This window comes from Lepisma saccharinum, chromosome 20, assembly GCF_977018435.1.
Source record: "Lepisma saccharinum chromosome 20, izLepSacc3.1, whole genome shotgun sequence".
Classification (NCBI taxonomy): Eukaryota; Metazoa; Arthropoda; class Insecta; order Zygentoma; family Lepismatidae; genus Lepisma; species Lepisma saccharinum.
The window spans coordinates 53,620,655-53,635,274 of NC_139248.1; the positions used below are offsets into that span (position 1 = coordinate 53,620,655).

The 14,620-nt window shown below is 36.9% G+C and overlaps 1 protein-coding gene across 1 annotated transcript in view; it reads left to right on the plus strand.

Moving 5' to 3' along the window:
- nmdyn-D6 (nucleoside diphosphate kinase 6) overlaps positions 1-13,807 on the plus strand; it is a 38,365-nt gene extending 24,558 nt beyond the window's left edge. Inside the window, exons 3-4 of the mRNA XM_083141485.1 lie at positions 6,907-7,067; positions 13,498-13,807. Coding sequence (XP_082997611.1) covers positions 6,907-7,067; positions 13,498-13,673 — 337 coding nt within the window. The 3' untranslated portion in view covers positions 13,674-13,807. The remainder of the gene's footprint in view (positions 1-6,906; positions 7,068-13,497) is intronic.
- The last annotated feature ends 813 nt before the right edge of the window (positions 13,808-14,620 follow it).

A 14,620-nucleotide genomic window follows, 5' to 3' on the forward strand; every position in this document is an offset into this window, starting at 1 on the left:
CTAACTGATTCGTAAGTTGTTCTACTTGAGTTTTTATTTCCTCAACGTCCTTGCTTCTTTGAGACACAATTACTGAAATCTGACTAATATTTTCTTGGACCTAGCCCGGAACTGTATTTTGTCAGTCTCGGCCTCGGCCAATATCTGTTCCATCGTCAGCTGTTTTTCAATAATCTTATTGCACTCCTCAGTGAATCTCGAATTAATATCCTCTACATCGATGCGAACACTTTCCGTGGCTTTATTAACATCGGCTGCCAAGCTACGCCGGAACTCATCAAAGTCCATCTCTCTAGCCTGCCGAATTTCTTCAGAGAATCGGGCCCTAGTATTCTCGTTCTCAGACTTTAGTTGTTGTATTTCACAGGCCATCTCGCCTATTTCAGCTCTTAAAGCTTTCATAGATTCATCGTGCTGCTTACCGATATCATCCTTTAGCAACGCACATTCTCTGAGGATATCTTCCTTCAATATGTCAGATTGTCTACAGATATCAGCCTTCAGTGTTTCAGACTGTTTGCAGATATCAGCTTTCAAGCTGGTAATGGAATCAGCTTGCTGTTTAATATCAGCCTGCAGTGTTTCAGACTGTTTGCTAATATCAGCCTGTAATGTTTCCACACTTTCAACTTGCTGCTTGCTAATTCCTTCAATCATGGTTTTTAAAGCTTCAAACATATTTAATGGATCAGATGTAATAGTTGTAGACAATGATTCACATTCTTTACAAACGAAATCGGTAACTTCACGGCTTTCAGATCGAACATCTAAGCCACAACATTCATAATGTAGAAGCTTTGTACATTTCTTGCACACAAATGTGGTTTTATCTTTATCAATGTTCCGACAACAATCGGGAACATTAAGCTCTGAATTTGAAGCAAGATTTTTATTTGCGCTACGCAAATGTTTTCTTTCCATTTCGAACGAAGTAGTTCTGTGCTTTTCTACAAATATAAAAGTTTAGTGCTTTTGCACAATGAATCTCAACTTTAAACAATTGTCTTGCCCTTGTACACTACAAAATCGAGCCAACACGTTGAGCTGCCACTTGATACGTTCTAAAGCACAATTATTTAGACGCGTCGTATTATTATACTATTAATATTAACTTAATAATACTCAGCGGTGAACGATGAGACTCGGTGAAGTACACAGACTCCTCTCAGGTACAGGGATAGTGTTAGGCAAAGACAATATTCACAGCACAGAGAAATAAAACCACATTACTGCCGTATGTATAAACTGAAAAGTTTTATTCTTTATTTATTGCAATTATAATGCAACTATACTTGAGACGAAGGCGAGGATTTCGCTTTGTCGATGAATTGACTCAATTAAAACGCATAAAACTCAATGCGTGGCTATCGGCAAGCCTATGATCACATAGACCTAGCTTGCGCCCCGAACTACCACACCAAGAGATATGCAATGATAACCGAGCCAATATTTGCTCTTTAGCCTTTTATTTCCAAATTAATCTTTAGGCTAACTTTATTATTTGACGTAGAATGGTTGCAGTATTGTGCATATCATCAATGCATGGCTATCGGCGTACCTATGTTCACATAGGCCTAGCTTGCGCCCCGAACTACCATACCAAGATGTATGCACAACACCGAGGAGTTCTTTTTAAGTTTAAAAGCTTCGTCGATCCGTGGCAAAAAAGTGTGATGATTCTTACGCGACATCCTCGCTTTTATACTATTTTCGAGAACACAGATTAAAGTACAGATGAATCATTCACTATCTACAAAAGGATACTATCAACAAAACTGACATCTATACATCTTTAGAAATACAAATTCGTATAGTGCACTCTTGCACACAAAGATACATTAAATTACCTATAATGTAGCATAAAATACAATAAACGATAAACAAAAGATATATATTACAAACAAGGTGCATTATTACATATAATAACAAAGAAATTACGCTTTCTTTTACAAAAATAAATACATTAGTGACATATCTTCTACTGGTGACGTCACATAAAAATGTGGATCATATCATCTTGTTCTGTCTTTTCGAATTCTCTCTGCCACTCGACGTATTTTCTTGTATTTATTTCATGTAGCTTACGCTGATACTCCTCCCTTTTCTTCCCTTCTTGTGGATTTACTTCCGGTCGGACGTAAGACATTAGATTTAATGGATCCTTGTTATATCATTGCGCCTCTGACACAACTGATGAACATCCAAAGGACGTTGAGTGTTTTATCTTAAAGGACTGCATCTCTGGATTCAATTGAAATGTTTATCTTCCTTCCGTCTCAATCTAGCTATCACCAATATTTTTCTCAATCGAGCCTTCACCAACCTTTTCTCAATAGGGAATCACAATCTTTTCTCAATCGGGCCCCACGTTTAGGGTGCCACTTGATACGGACGACGAAATGATCCCAATGATCGCCAACTGTCACGAACGCAATGGCAGTGCCAATTGCCAAGGACGACGTGACTTCCGGTCGGACGTAAGTTTGTATACCCAAATATACTGTAGACAAATGAGGCACAGGCGAAGAAAAACGCACAACCACTGATCGGTCGCACGGCAGCTGCTTAACTGGACGCGACGAACGTCTCGACGCTACTGTCAACTCAACCTCTTTCACAGCGGGCGCGGCTCTGCTCGTCTTACCTACCTGCGAGACTTACTATGGCCGTTACGCGCGCTTATTCACGCATGAGGGTTGACCTTAGCTTTATGTAAGACGCAATTCATCTGCGTAATATATATATGTATGTTCATATAACTATAACTGTGTGTTATTTCACTCTCCACTATAGATAGCCTTTCAGTAACATACACACAGAGAGCTGCAAATTATGGTAATCCTAGCCTGCCTCAATCTTCCAAATACCTTATGTTCTAATTTCACCTCGGCTAAAACTCAGACGGCTAAATGGGATACTCTGACCCCTCTCAGGTACGGGCTTGGTGAATAAAGCATTGAGAACTTAAGGGTGTTGCTGGTGAATCATAAAATAAATGAACGACTCTTCTCAAATTTTAAGATTGGCAACTGCATCTTCTGGGAGGTTACTTTGACCTTTCTTTTCATTCATTTTTATCCAGGAGATGGTTTATTTCCAATACATACGAAAGCTTACATTACACTCAAGTTACAATTTACAGTCCATGAATATCCTTAAATTTAAAAGAAATACAGAATCCCCTGTTCGTTAATATTCGATTCGATGAATCCAGAATTCTAATTTGCTGCATGTCTCCACGGGAAAAAAGATCCAAATATGTGTATGTGCAGGGAATAGTTACGTGTGTATGTGCGTCGCTAGGAGGAAGCCATACCAGGGAAGAGAACCCTGTCGTTTTTGCAACCGTAGACGAAGCTTACGGCCTACCATTCAGTAGCAGACAAAAACTTTCGTACGTGCCCCTTCCTACAGTATTGCGACCAAAATGTGTCACGAGTATCGATGTTAATACGGGCAGGATTTAAGCAGAATCGAATCTACGGGCTCCACTGAGTACTTGGGATCGAGAAACGTTAATAGGCAGAGCTTGCATCAATATACACGCCAATGATGACATGTCCACTGAAAAACTAGACTTATTGCATTACATGTCTAGTTTTGCTTCCTTGCCCAAATAAGTCTACTTTGAATAAATTTTGAAGAAGGCCAAAATAAAGTTCGAAGATCTGAAATTCTATCATTTATCCGTAAGAATGAGAATATATGGGTCAACAGTGACAAATACATGTCCAATAGGCAGGCGTCATTAACCTCAAAGGATTTCGGCCAATCCTAACCTGTCGTCCCATAACATTATAAATTTCGAAGTATAAATTGTGCTTGGCGAAATACAGGTATCTTTATTCCCAAGTGTCATTAGATGTTCATATCGTAGAGCCGACGCTGATGGAATACGTGCAAACTAAGCTCCGCATTTACTTATATACCTTTCCAATCGATGCTCACTTGTTAAGCATTACGTAATTTGCACAGCGCGACTTGCGACATTTCCAAAAACTAAATACTCTTCAATGTCTATATTCACAATCTCAATATCAAAGTTTAACTAATTTCCACGTTGCAGCAAAACCAAATAAAATTGTATAAGGGGAACGATTCATCTCTGATAATAAAGACTAAACTCGAATTATTCCTCGTTGCAACTTGAACCTTATTGAATACGTTAAATTTAAAAGAACAGATTCGATCTTCCCATTGTTGCTAAACCAAATCTATGTCAATCTAAATCATAAACATTTTCTACCGTGAAAGAACACAGATTTACATATCCAATATTAAAGATTCGGTCAGAAAATTAACATATAGATTATTACATTAGGCTCCGTTTACACTTTTGTTACAATAAAGGAAATATTAGTGGATTATATAAGTCTAGTAATAATCTTTCTATTTATCAAAAATTATGAAATATAAATGATTACAAATACAGAATATTAACAATCAAGTAATAAGAACCAACTAATATAAAATAACCAATAATAATTAACGGCACATGGATATGAGCCGTGAGGTTCATATCAACTGCACTGCAACTACATACGAGCATTCTGGGTTTGAAGCCCTACTGTAGTGCGAATGGTATCTTTGGGAAAGACATGATGTGATTCCTGACAATATTCAATTCTTCTTGCGCAATGGCATGTGGCCAGTTGGCAGTGTCTACCTCTACCATCTTCTGGTGGTGAATGCAATTTGTTTGCAGACGAATCTTTCTTCCTTGCTTCTGTTTCACCACGAGCAGTACGCAATCTACGCTCAGTGTTGCCATGCACCTTGCAAAATGCTCGTTTACATAGATTGACTTCCTTTCCTGAGAGCAGATGCATAACGTAATGGAAAGTGTTAGCACGTCGGGAAACATTTGGAATTTTCCTGTCTGTCCTGTAAATGCGCTCACATGCTGACCTGCGGATCAGACCAAGAAGACAGACATTTTGTTTGTTAAAGTCACCCATGTTGTAAAAGGGAAGGAAAATGGTATCTTTTGACTCAGAGTCTGTCCATGTACCGGCACCATTCACTTCTGCAACACATCACATCACTTCGTGCTTCGTTTGGTCTGTACGTCCAACGTACATTTTACCTGTGTTCCTGTTGCGCTTACATTCATTGTCTTTCCAATTTTCTTCATTTCTCTGTCGTTTCCGTGGTTTTACAGGTGAGCACACAAGACTGGAACAACTCGCACCTTCTCGCACAGCTGCCAAGTTTACTTTCAACAGTAAAATATAAGAGTGACCACGATTGGATGATTACCTGGCTCATCGCCAATGGCAGACCGCAACATATTTTACATGCTTCATTGCGATAACAAGCAGAGAGGTTATTATTCCACTAACTTTCTGGCGTTGACAGGGGACAGGTAATTTTTCCACTAAACTTGTCAAAAAAACAATTGTGTTGTTTCATTAATGTGGGTGTACAACCCATGTGGTATGCAAATGAATTATGAAAGTTTGTCAGGAGATGGATTAATGGTGCACAAATCCAAATTTGTTATCTCAATTTTGGCCCCTCAATTTCATAATTAAATGCTAGTTATTGTCCTCCACCGTGGCTGTGCGGTCTAATGTGTCATGCTTTGGGCTCCACTTACGGGATGTGCCCAGGTTCGAGTCTCCTGGTGTAACAACATCAAGAGACTGCCTGTTCCGATAATTGTAAATATTGATTTGTTTGAATTTATTACTAACCCATTTGAAGAGCACTAATTTCTTATATTCTTCAAATCTTGGTTTAAAAGTGCGACCGCGTTCTGCAATTTTGATATACGTGTGGATATATACAATTGAGTGTTGTCGGCATAACATTGCACGTTGCATTTTTCACTAACGAGACTAAATCAGCAGCCGAGAGCGTGAAAAGCAGGGAACCAAGGATCGAGCCCTGAGGCACCCCAGCTCGTACGTGAAGTGGAGAAGATATCTCCCCCATCTTAACCTGCTGTTTTCTTCCACTTCGAACCACTTAAGTGCCGTCGGCGAGAATTTATAATAATGAAACTTGGCCACAAGGAGCTTATGCGGTAGTGTCAAAGGCCTTGCTAATGTCGAGCAACGTAATGTTAGATTGATCCATCGAGTTAAAAATGTCGTCAGTTACTTTTAAGAGTGCCATTAGTGTGCTATGGTGAGGGTGAAAACCGGATTGCTGCCGGGGAAGGATATGAAATTTGTCAATATGCTTTCGAATTTGATCATTTGCAATTTTTTCGATTTTTGAAAGCACCTGCAGAATGAAGATGGGCCGCAAGTCATTCACAAAAACCAGGTTCTGCTTTTTAGGGATGGGAATTACCGTTGCCTCCTTCCAAGAATCAGAGAAAACTGCCATGAATCAAAGTAATTAAGTTATAAAATGTGACCTTAAAGCATTTCATTTATGCGAGATTGGATTCAAAGTAATTAATTCTTATGCCGGAGTGGTTTCTAAAGAAGGCTCAACTATTTGGCCTGTTTTACCACAACAATTCTTATATATTTTATATTAATTAGATATAATAGAAACAAAACATCAATGCAGGCCAACAAGTAAAGCAAAAACAGAAGTCCAGCAATTTATATATGTATATATGAAAAAAGTTGACTGGCTGTAAATTAGGTAACATGGCCGAATAATACTAACACTGAAAAATACATACTGTATTCATTATTCAAATAATAGGTAATGGAAATTTTCATAAGTGAAGTCGAAATTTCAAAAGAAAAGATTTAGAACTGAATTTAAAAATTCAGGGCTGAGTGCCTTGTATTTTTCTGCCCCTGTGTTCACCTGTAGTAGTATGTATTACAAATTATTAATGATTCTGCATAATCGATACATCAGTTCTCTATGATAATTGCTGTAGATACTCTCCTGAATTCTTTATTCTATTTGTTTGAATTTACTTTGTCTCCTTTCCAGTGGTCCTTCAGAAGTGCATATCTTAGCCCGAGAAGATGCCATCAGAAGATGGAGAGAAATCCTTGGGCCTACAAAAGTATACAAGGCAATAGTAACACACCCACAAACCCTCAGAGGGACATATGGACTGTCAGATACCAGAAATGTTGCACATGGATCAGGTACGATTCATCATTTTGTTTAAAATCAACCATTCATGGATATGCTGCTTCCTCAGATTCACTGTTAAATTCCCAAGTGCTCTAAAGAAATTCTAATTGAACTGTGGAAAAAAAAATAGGGAGAATTTACACCAAAGCAACAAACAACATGCAGCATGTGTCGCTTTGGAATAAACAATCAGCAGCATAGTTTCTCACTGTAGCAGCATGTCAGGCCACACAAGTCTGTGATCGATTGGTAAAATTCTCATGCGACGTGTCACCTGACACTTGTCGCTTTGGTGTGAATGCTCCCTTAATGATTGTTTGAGTTATGATTTTCTGATTTCTAATGGTTAAGAAACTCGATTTGAATTGTGTAACTTTGATATCATCACAACAGATGCACTTTTTGTTCATGGATCAAATATATGCATGACTACAAACATACTGAACAGGTTTTGTGATTATGTACTGAACAGGTTTTGTGATTATGTAAGGCAATTTTTTTAAAAAAATTATTATTATTTTGTGCGTAGCGATTCCATGTTGTTCCTGTATGCTTAGATTACTATTTGGTGCTCATAGTCTTACAATTGTAACAATACAATAGTATAGTTTAGTAATTTATATTATATTATATTTGTGTATGAGTTCTATTATGTTATGTCTCACTGTATTATATTATGAGTTTCATTTGTTTTTTTTATTGGAAACCTTCTGTAAAAGGAGATAATTTCTCTGTTGAAGGAAATAAATAAATAAATAAATTGTGCTCTGTGCTCACAGCATTACTACAGTTGAATGAGCCCTTGACTGAGAATTATATCAATTTTTAAACTTTTTTTAATTGATAGTTTTTGCTGTTTTATGCATTATAAAATGTGTTTCTTGGTGCAAAAATCACAAATAACAGAGATATTTGATCCCAAGATAATATGGCCTGCATAATTAAAAAAAAAAAGATAGAAACTCCTATCTTGGCGTACTTTCACCATTTTTATTCGTAAAAACTGGTTGAATGCACACTGAAATAGAAAGAAAAGAAACGTATGCAAATGATAACACTACCAATCTTAGCATTCCTAACGTAACAACATATATTTCAACATCAATAAATCTAACACTCCTAACGGCAGCTTTGCTTCTATTTTGGTTTCGTAAGTTTCAGTCCTTCGTGTTTGTTAGATTTGCTTTATGTTCTAATACATTGTAATATAAAATAATTAATATTTATTGTAAATTTATTTAATTTTTTCATTAATATTTTGTATTTGTGAAGCGGTAGCCACCCCCATCACATCTGGTGCTGTTTTGATTGTCATGTCATGTGCTATATTCGCTTTTGTGAAGCCTTCTGGCTGGGGTGCTTCAGATTAAGGTAACAGAGCTACATTACTTCACCAGAATGCATCTCCACGAGCTAACAACAACAAAAAACATCCATAAAGAACACAATCTTCATAAACTAGGCAAAATATTCCAACTTCTAGTAGGACCAATGTGAAAATCTTAAAATGTGGGAAATTGTAGAATGCAGGAAAATTTAATGACAATTTGTTTACTGGGACTGTGTATGATGTAGGAAGATGTAAAATCGAGGTTCAACATTTACACATTTTGAGGGGTTTTCCTCGGTCTTTCCTAGGGTTACCAGATTGCTGTAAAAAAAAATGTAGGACATGCTGTCCCAAAATGTAGGACACAAAACATTCTCAATAAATACGAGATGCATTCAAGTTCTAAGTTCTCCTATTTCTTTCTTCATTAATAGAAGCAGAGCAGTTATAAACGTGAGAGTTGTTTGAGAAGAAGCATCCATTTTTGAAGCAGGGTCGACAGAGTCACATGCTTGTTGGATCCGGTGCTTGAGATGTTGGAGATCAGTGATTTATTTTCTTCTCTTGATACACTATAGCTTTAAGATGACCCCCAAAGGTAAAAGTCAAGGGGCATAAGGTCTGGAGAACTGGGTGGCCACTCAGTGAGCCCTCTTCGACCAATCCAGTGACCTGGGAAATGTCCATCCAACCACTGCCTGACACATAAATAGGCTGGTAATTCATCTTTCGGGTTCATCAGTGGGGGAACACATCTTACTGGAGAATATTCAGATATCTCTCCCCATTTAGGTTGCCATGGATGAAGACAGGTCCCACAATTCGGGTGTTCCATATCCCACACCACACCATTACCACGATGGGTTGGTATCCGACCAATAACGATGATTCTGCTTATTTACCTCACCGTTCATAAAGAATATGGCCTCATCGCTGAACACTTTTCGGTAACTGGGGATCGTCGTTGCAACGAGCCAAAGCCCAGTCTGCAAACTATAACTGCCTGTCGAGTCATCCTCAGTTAAGAACTGCTGCATTTGAATTTTGTAGGGATGCCACTTGTTAGTATGCAACACACGGAGTATGGATCTCGGACTGACTCCTGACACTGAAACAAAAAATGCCGGGTACTGTGGTTCGGGTTCTTGACCAAGGATGCCACGATTGCTGTTGCTATTTCTTTGTCGGTAGCGGTTCTCTGCCGTCCACTACGTTCTCTGTCTCCAGTCTCCTTAAACGTCTGCATTACATGCAACACTGTGGTATGTGAGATGTCGTCTCTCTCTGGATGCCGGGCATTGAAATCTTCTGCAATGACCCTGGCACTGCGCTCCCCACTTATAACAACAATTTTGATCAGTTCTTGGAGGGTTAGAGCCATGTTAGATCACCTGGAACAAATAAATACCAACCCATTACATTACACCAAATGTGAACTTCAACTGTAAAAATATCCTCACCAAATACAGTTAGGGGGAAAATAACAGCGTATTCTTATTTCTGAGAAAACGCACATGCAAAATAATATGCTACATGACGCCCTTCCCATTTGAAAATCTAATTCCAAGATGGCAGCTTTCAAGATGGCCACCATGATCCACAGTAGCACCATCTGGTGTGCCCCACCCCAATTATCCATATTCGAAATTTCATCGCCCTCTGTCAAGTCATTTTCAAATTAAAAGTGTGGTGCCGGACTTTTGCCTCACCCTGTAGATCAACTAAATGTTTGCACACTTTCAACAAACACATTTACAAATGAACACAGTATTAATCTACAAAGCAAAATAAACATGTATTTAAGGTCTGTTACACAACCCTGTATTTTAAACAAAAAAAATCTGATGTTTTCAAATCAATGTGTGATCCTGGAAGTATTTTGAATGTTGATCACTGAAATGACATCCATTTTTTTTCTCAACATGTCCGAATTTTTCATAATTTCACATTCAGAATTCTCATATTTGCAATTACATGACATCTATCACCTAAAGCAACAAAATAATTTATGCAAGGGAAATTTTGGTTGTTTCCAATTGAATAAGTGATTCTGGAAGTACAGCGTGTCCACAATGAGACTCCAACATTTTGAAAGTCTATAACCAAGGTTCCCACACACCTGGACAACATGGAAAACCTGGAAATCTCAGGGAATTTGAAAAAAATACAAATCTCAGGGAAAATCTTGTAATTGATTAATGGTTCCCAATGAAGCAAAACTGAGGGATTATGATATGCTACTGTCTGTGGATAATCCAAGCTGTTGTAGCATTTCTCTTTCAGCAAGGAACTCGTACCTATTTGTTTGTCTGTTTCTTGTTTTTAAATGTGATTCCAGAGCTGGTGACCAAGTGTATGCCCTCATAAATTTTGCACTCTTTAAAATTGAATTAACCGATTTTGATCTTTTACATGACGTAAAATATATTTCAAGATGTGGAAAATGCATAATAAAGATAACCTGATGTCTAAAGTTAACCAGTGTTCATCTGATTTCCCTTATTGGGGAGTAGTTTTAAGTTTTTTCTTCCTTCTTTTTTTACAAAATAGTAAAAAAAATGGAGTGTCCTGTTTAGGGAAATATTTTTCTGCCATCTTTTGTGTACAATATTGTTGATTGTGTATTTACTGCATTTAGAACAGAATTTTAAATATTTACTTACTAGTGCCATATATGAATTATGTACTGTTCATAATACTTGTTCATATTTTAAGTTTTTGATCATGTTCAACTATTGTTATAGTATGACATGATATGTGAATTTTTACATGCCTCAAAAGCTCACATATGGTAAAATGGAATTACTTGTAGGACCAGCAGATCTACATTAATATCATGTAGTGAATTAGTTTTCTCAACAGATATGCCAGAAATTGAATATCATGATGTGAAGGCCAGTCGAATGGTGTATACTTAACTCCCATCACACTTGCACTTGCAACTGTCACTAACTTACCATTACGTACTACCATTCCTCACTTATTCATCTTAGATTAGGCTTGTTTTGGAGCACTGTTAAGTTGGTTTTGATTTTATCACATGGCAATGCATATGTGGAAAGTGGGTTTTCTGTAAATAAGCAGGTTTTAATAGAAAACTTGAAAGAAGAGTCTGTTGTGGCTATTCGGCAAGTTTATGATGCAGTGAAAGTGGTAGGGGGAGTGTCAAATGTAGAAGTAAGCAAAGATATGATCCAGAGTGTTAAAGGTGCACGTATTAGATACGAACAAGCATTGCAGAAGATGAGAAAGAAATGTGATCACAAAGATGACAAAAGGAAATAAATGAAACGTAAAGCAAGCGAGATCCGTGCTTTACAAGCCAAACAACAAAAGATGCAAGAAGAAGCAAAGGCTACTGCAGAACAATTAAAAAAACATGAAGCTTCTGAGAAGTAAAGTTTCTTAATTTGCTGAATCAGACATTAAGTACATTTCTTGTTTTATATTTCAGTCTCGATAACTTATTATTCCTTTTTAAATCTGTACTAATAATTGTCACTTCATTTTTATGTGTTTTAAAAATTCCAATGATTTGTTTGTCTTAACTATTATTGTACGCATTACAGATTAATTGATATTGTATCCATTTATAAACATGTATGAAAAGTGTGAAAATATTTCAATCTTCTATATCAGATATGTTAGAAATTGTTTCAGAGTTGTTTAAAGTTCTAGAAAACTGGTCATCTTTGTCCTTAATTACATGCAAAGAAGTCTTAATTACATGCAAAGAAGTGTAATTTTATTTTATTATTAAACTATTTTTGTTATTTGCATCAGAAAACAACAGTAATAAAGAAGGTGAGGATGGTATGGCTATGAGGGGAAATGGAGGAGGCCATTGTAAAATTATAGTAGTCATTTACTGTGCATTCAATACTCTAAAAAAATATGAGGATTCTGGAAAACTCAGGGAAAATTGATTTGGAGTTTGTGTGGGAACCCTGTATAACTTTTTCATTTCAGATTGTACAGCTGTGATTCTGGCAGAAGCAGAAACTCAAAACGTTTATGTGGTAACGTTTTAGTGTGCACAATAGCCGTAGTGGCGCTGCAACAATCGATTGTTTGAAAATGGAGATTCCAAACGAGCATGCACAGGTTGTGTGGTGGTATGCAGAAACAAAATCAGTCATTCAAGTGCAACGAAACTTTCGTCATGTGTACAATAAGGATCCTTCAACATTTAAGACTATAAAGAAGTGGTGTGGTTAGTTTTTGGCGACCGGCAATGTTTTGAAAGGACATGGTGGTGGTAAACCCAAAATCCATGAACAGGTTGTAGAAAATGTGCGGAGGTCATTCTAAAGGAGTCCACAGAAGTCAGTAAGACAAGCAGTGAACAATTAATTGTAGCAGCGCCACTACGGCTATTGCGCGCACTAAAATGTTACCACATAAACTTTTTGAGTTTCTGCTTCTTCGGGAATCACAGCTGTACAATCTGAAATGAAAAAGTTATAGACTTTCAAAATGTTGGAGTCTCATATTGGACACTGAATTTTGAATGCTCATCATGGAAATGACATAAACGTCTTCCCATCACGTCAGGATTTTTCTCCACGTCACTAAGCACAATCAACCTACCATATTATAACATTGAGGTTTTGACATTTTGTGAAGGAAATTTTTAGGAGGGATTTCTAAAATAAAACTTACGTAATCAAAGTCCGTACAATTTCCATGCCAATGTGTCGTGTGAAGGTAGATTAAATGTTCCTATTCTACATGCAATTACAGTTAAAAATTGAAGGATTTGTATTGTAGAAAACCAATATTTTACCACCATGTAAACAGAGCCATTTATTTGGGAAATAATAGAACTGCACATTTTATTGTGAAATTAAGGCAATTAGATATTGCTGGAAAAACTAGACGTGATGGGTAAAAATTGATTTCATTTTTGGAATCAGCATGTTGAAATTATTCCGAGACAACAGTCATCTGCGAGACATCCAAACCCATGCAGGCCAGTCCTATTTTCAAAATAGAGCAAATTACAAAAATTGGAATTATTAGTACTGACGTAGGAACCCTGACTGTGGTTACATAGATAATTGCAAATAATTTTAAAAATTTAAATTTTTCTGAATTCATTTGTCTTCTAGATTCAGAAACATCTGCACTTCGTGAAATAAATTTCTTTTTCCCGGACTTTGATGTTGACAAATGGTATGAAGAAGAGGAACCTTGCTTTCGTAAAGGCATTGTTCGATTTGATGAAGAAGAGTTTGTACATCATATTGACCCAGAGGAAGGATCACTGTTACATGAATTGAAGTGAGAAAACATCATTTAGGGCTTCTGTATAAATATGTAAATTACATTTTTAAGGACAATTGATTTGTACTATACAATGTAAAAAGTTGTAGAAAATATGTACACACTTATTGTAAATATAGAATGTTTAATATTTTATTTGGTAATTTCATATTTTTTTGTGTCTAATAAGTTACAAAGTTACATATTTACAAATGACCTGTAATCTAGTGAAATATTTCACCATTTCATTATTATTTTTATTCATGTTAGAGGGAACAAAATGCAGTTGATAATAAGATGATGCGAGTGAGTTACTAAATTATTTCCGCGAAACTTACTTGTAAATGTTTGATAATTTTGGTTGTGTATGCCATGCCACCATCCACTTGGGAACTCGTTGCTTCACTGTTGGGTTGACTTCCAGTTCCTGTTGTTTACTTGCTTACCACTAGGAGCACTGGTGTAGCCAGTTCGTCTGATGCGTGTGATCGGTTTAACTTGTTGCAATTTGCGATTAAATTACCACCTGAGCGCTAGTGTCACTTCCAATATGGCTGCTCTATGTAGGATAAATCTTTGTTTACATTCTGCAGTAGTACGAAACAGCAGCATGTTGTCATGGCTGGTATGGTAAAAATGTATAAATTATGCAATATTTTTAAATATTGCGAATGAGATGTGAATTCCAGGAACTCTAACGAAGGTGAAGCTGTGATTAGAACGAAGCAAAGTTCGAACACACGCTCCTTTCATCAGACATTTATTTTCATTTTGTTCTCCTGAAACGTCACAAAGAAAAACTGTTTTCTTATGCTTGTAATAACCGTAAACTACAGGAAAATAATTCTATAATGCAAGCAATGTGTACATACAAGAAAAACCTGTGATTGTTTATCATTTAAATACGCTCACGTATGGCACAGCACCAGCTGCTTTTCTTGCTATGAGTGTGTTGCGTCAGCAGACGAT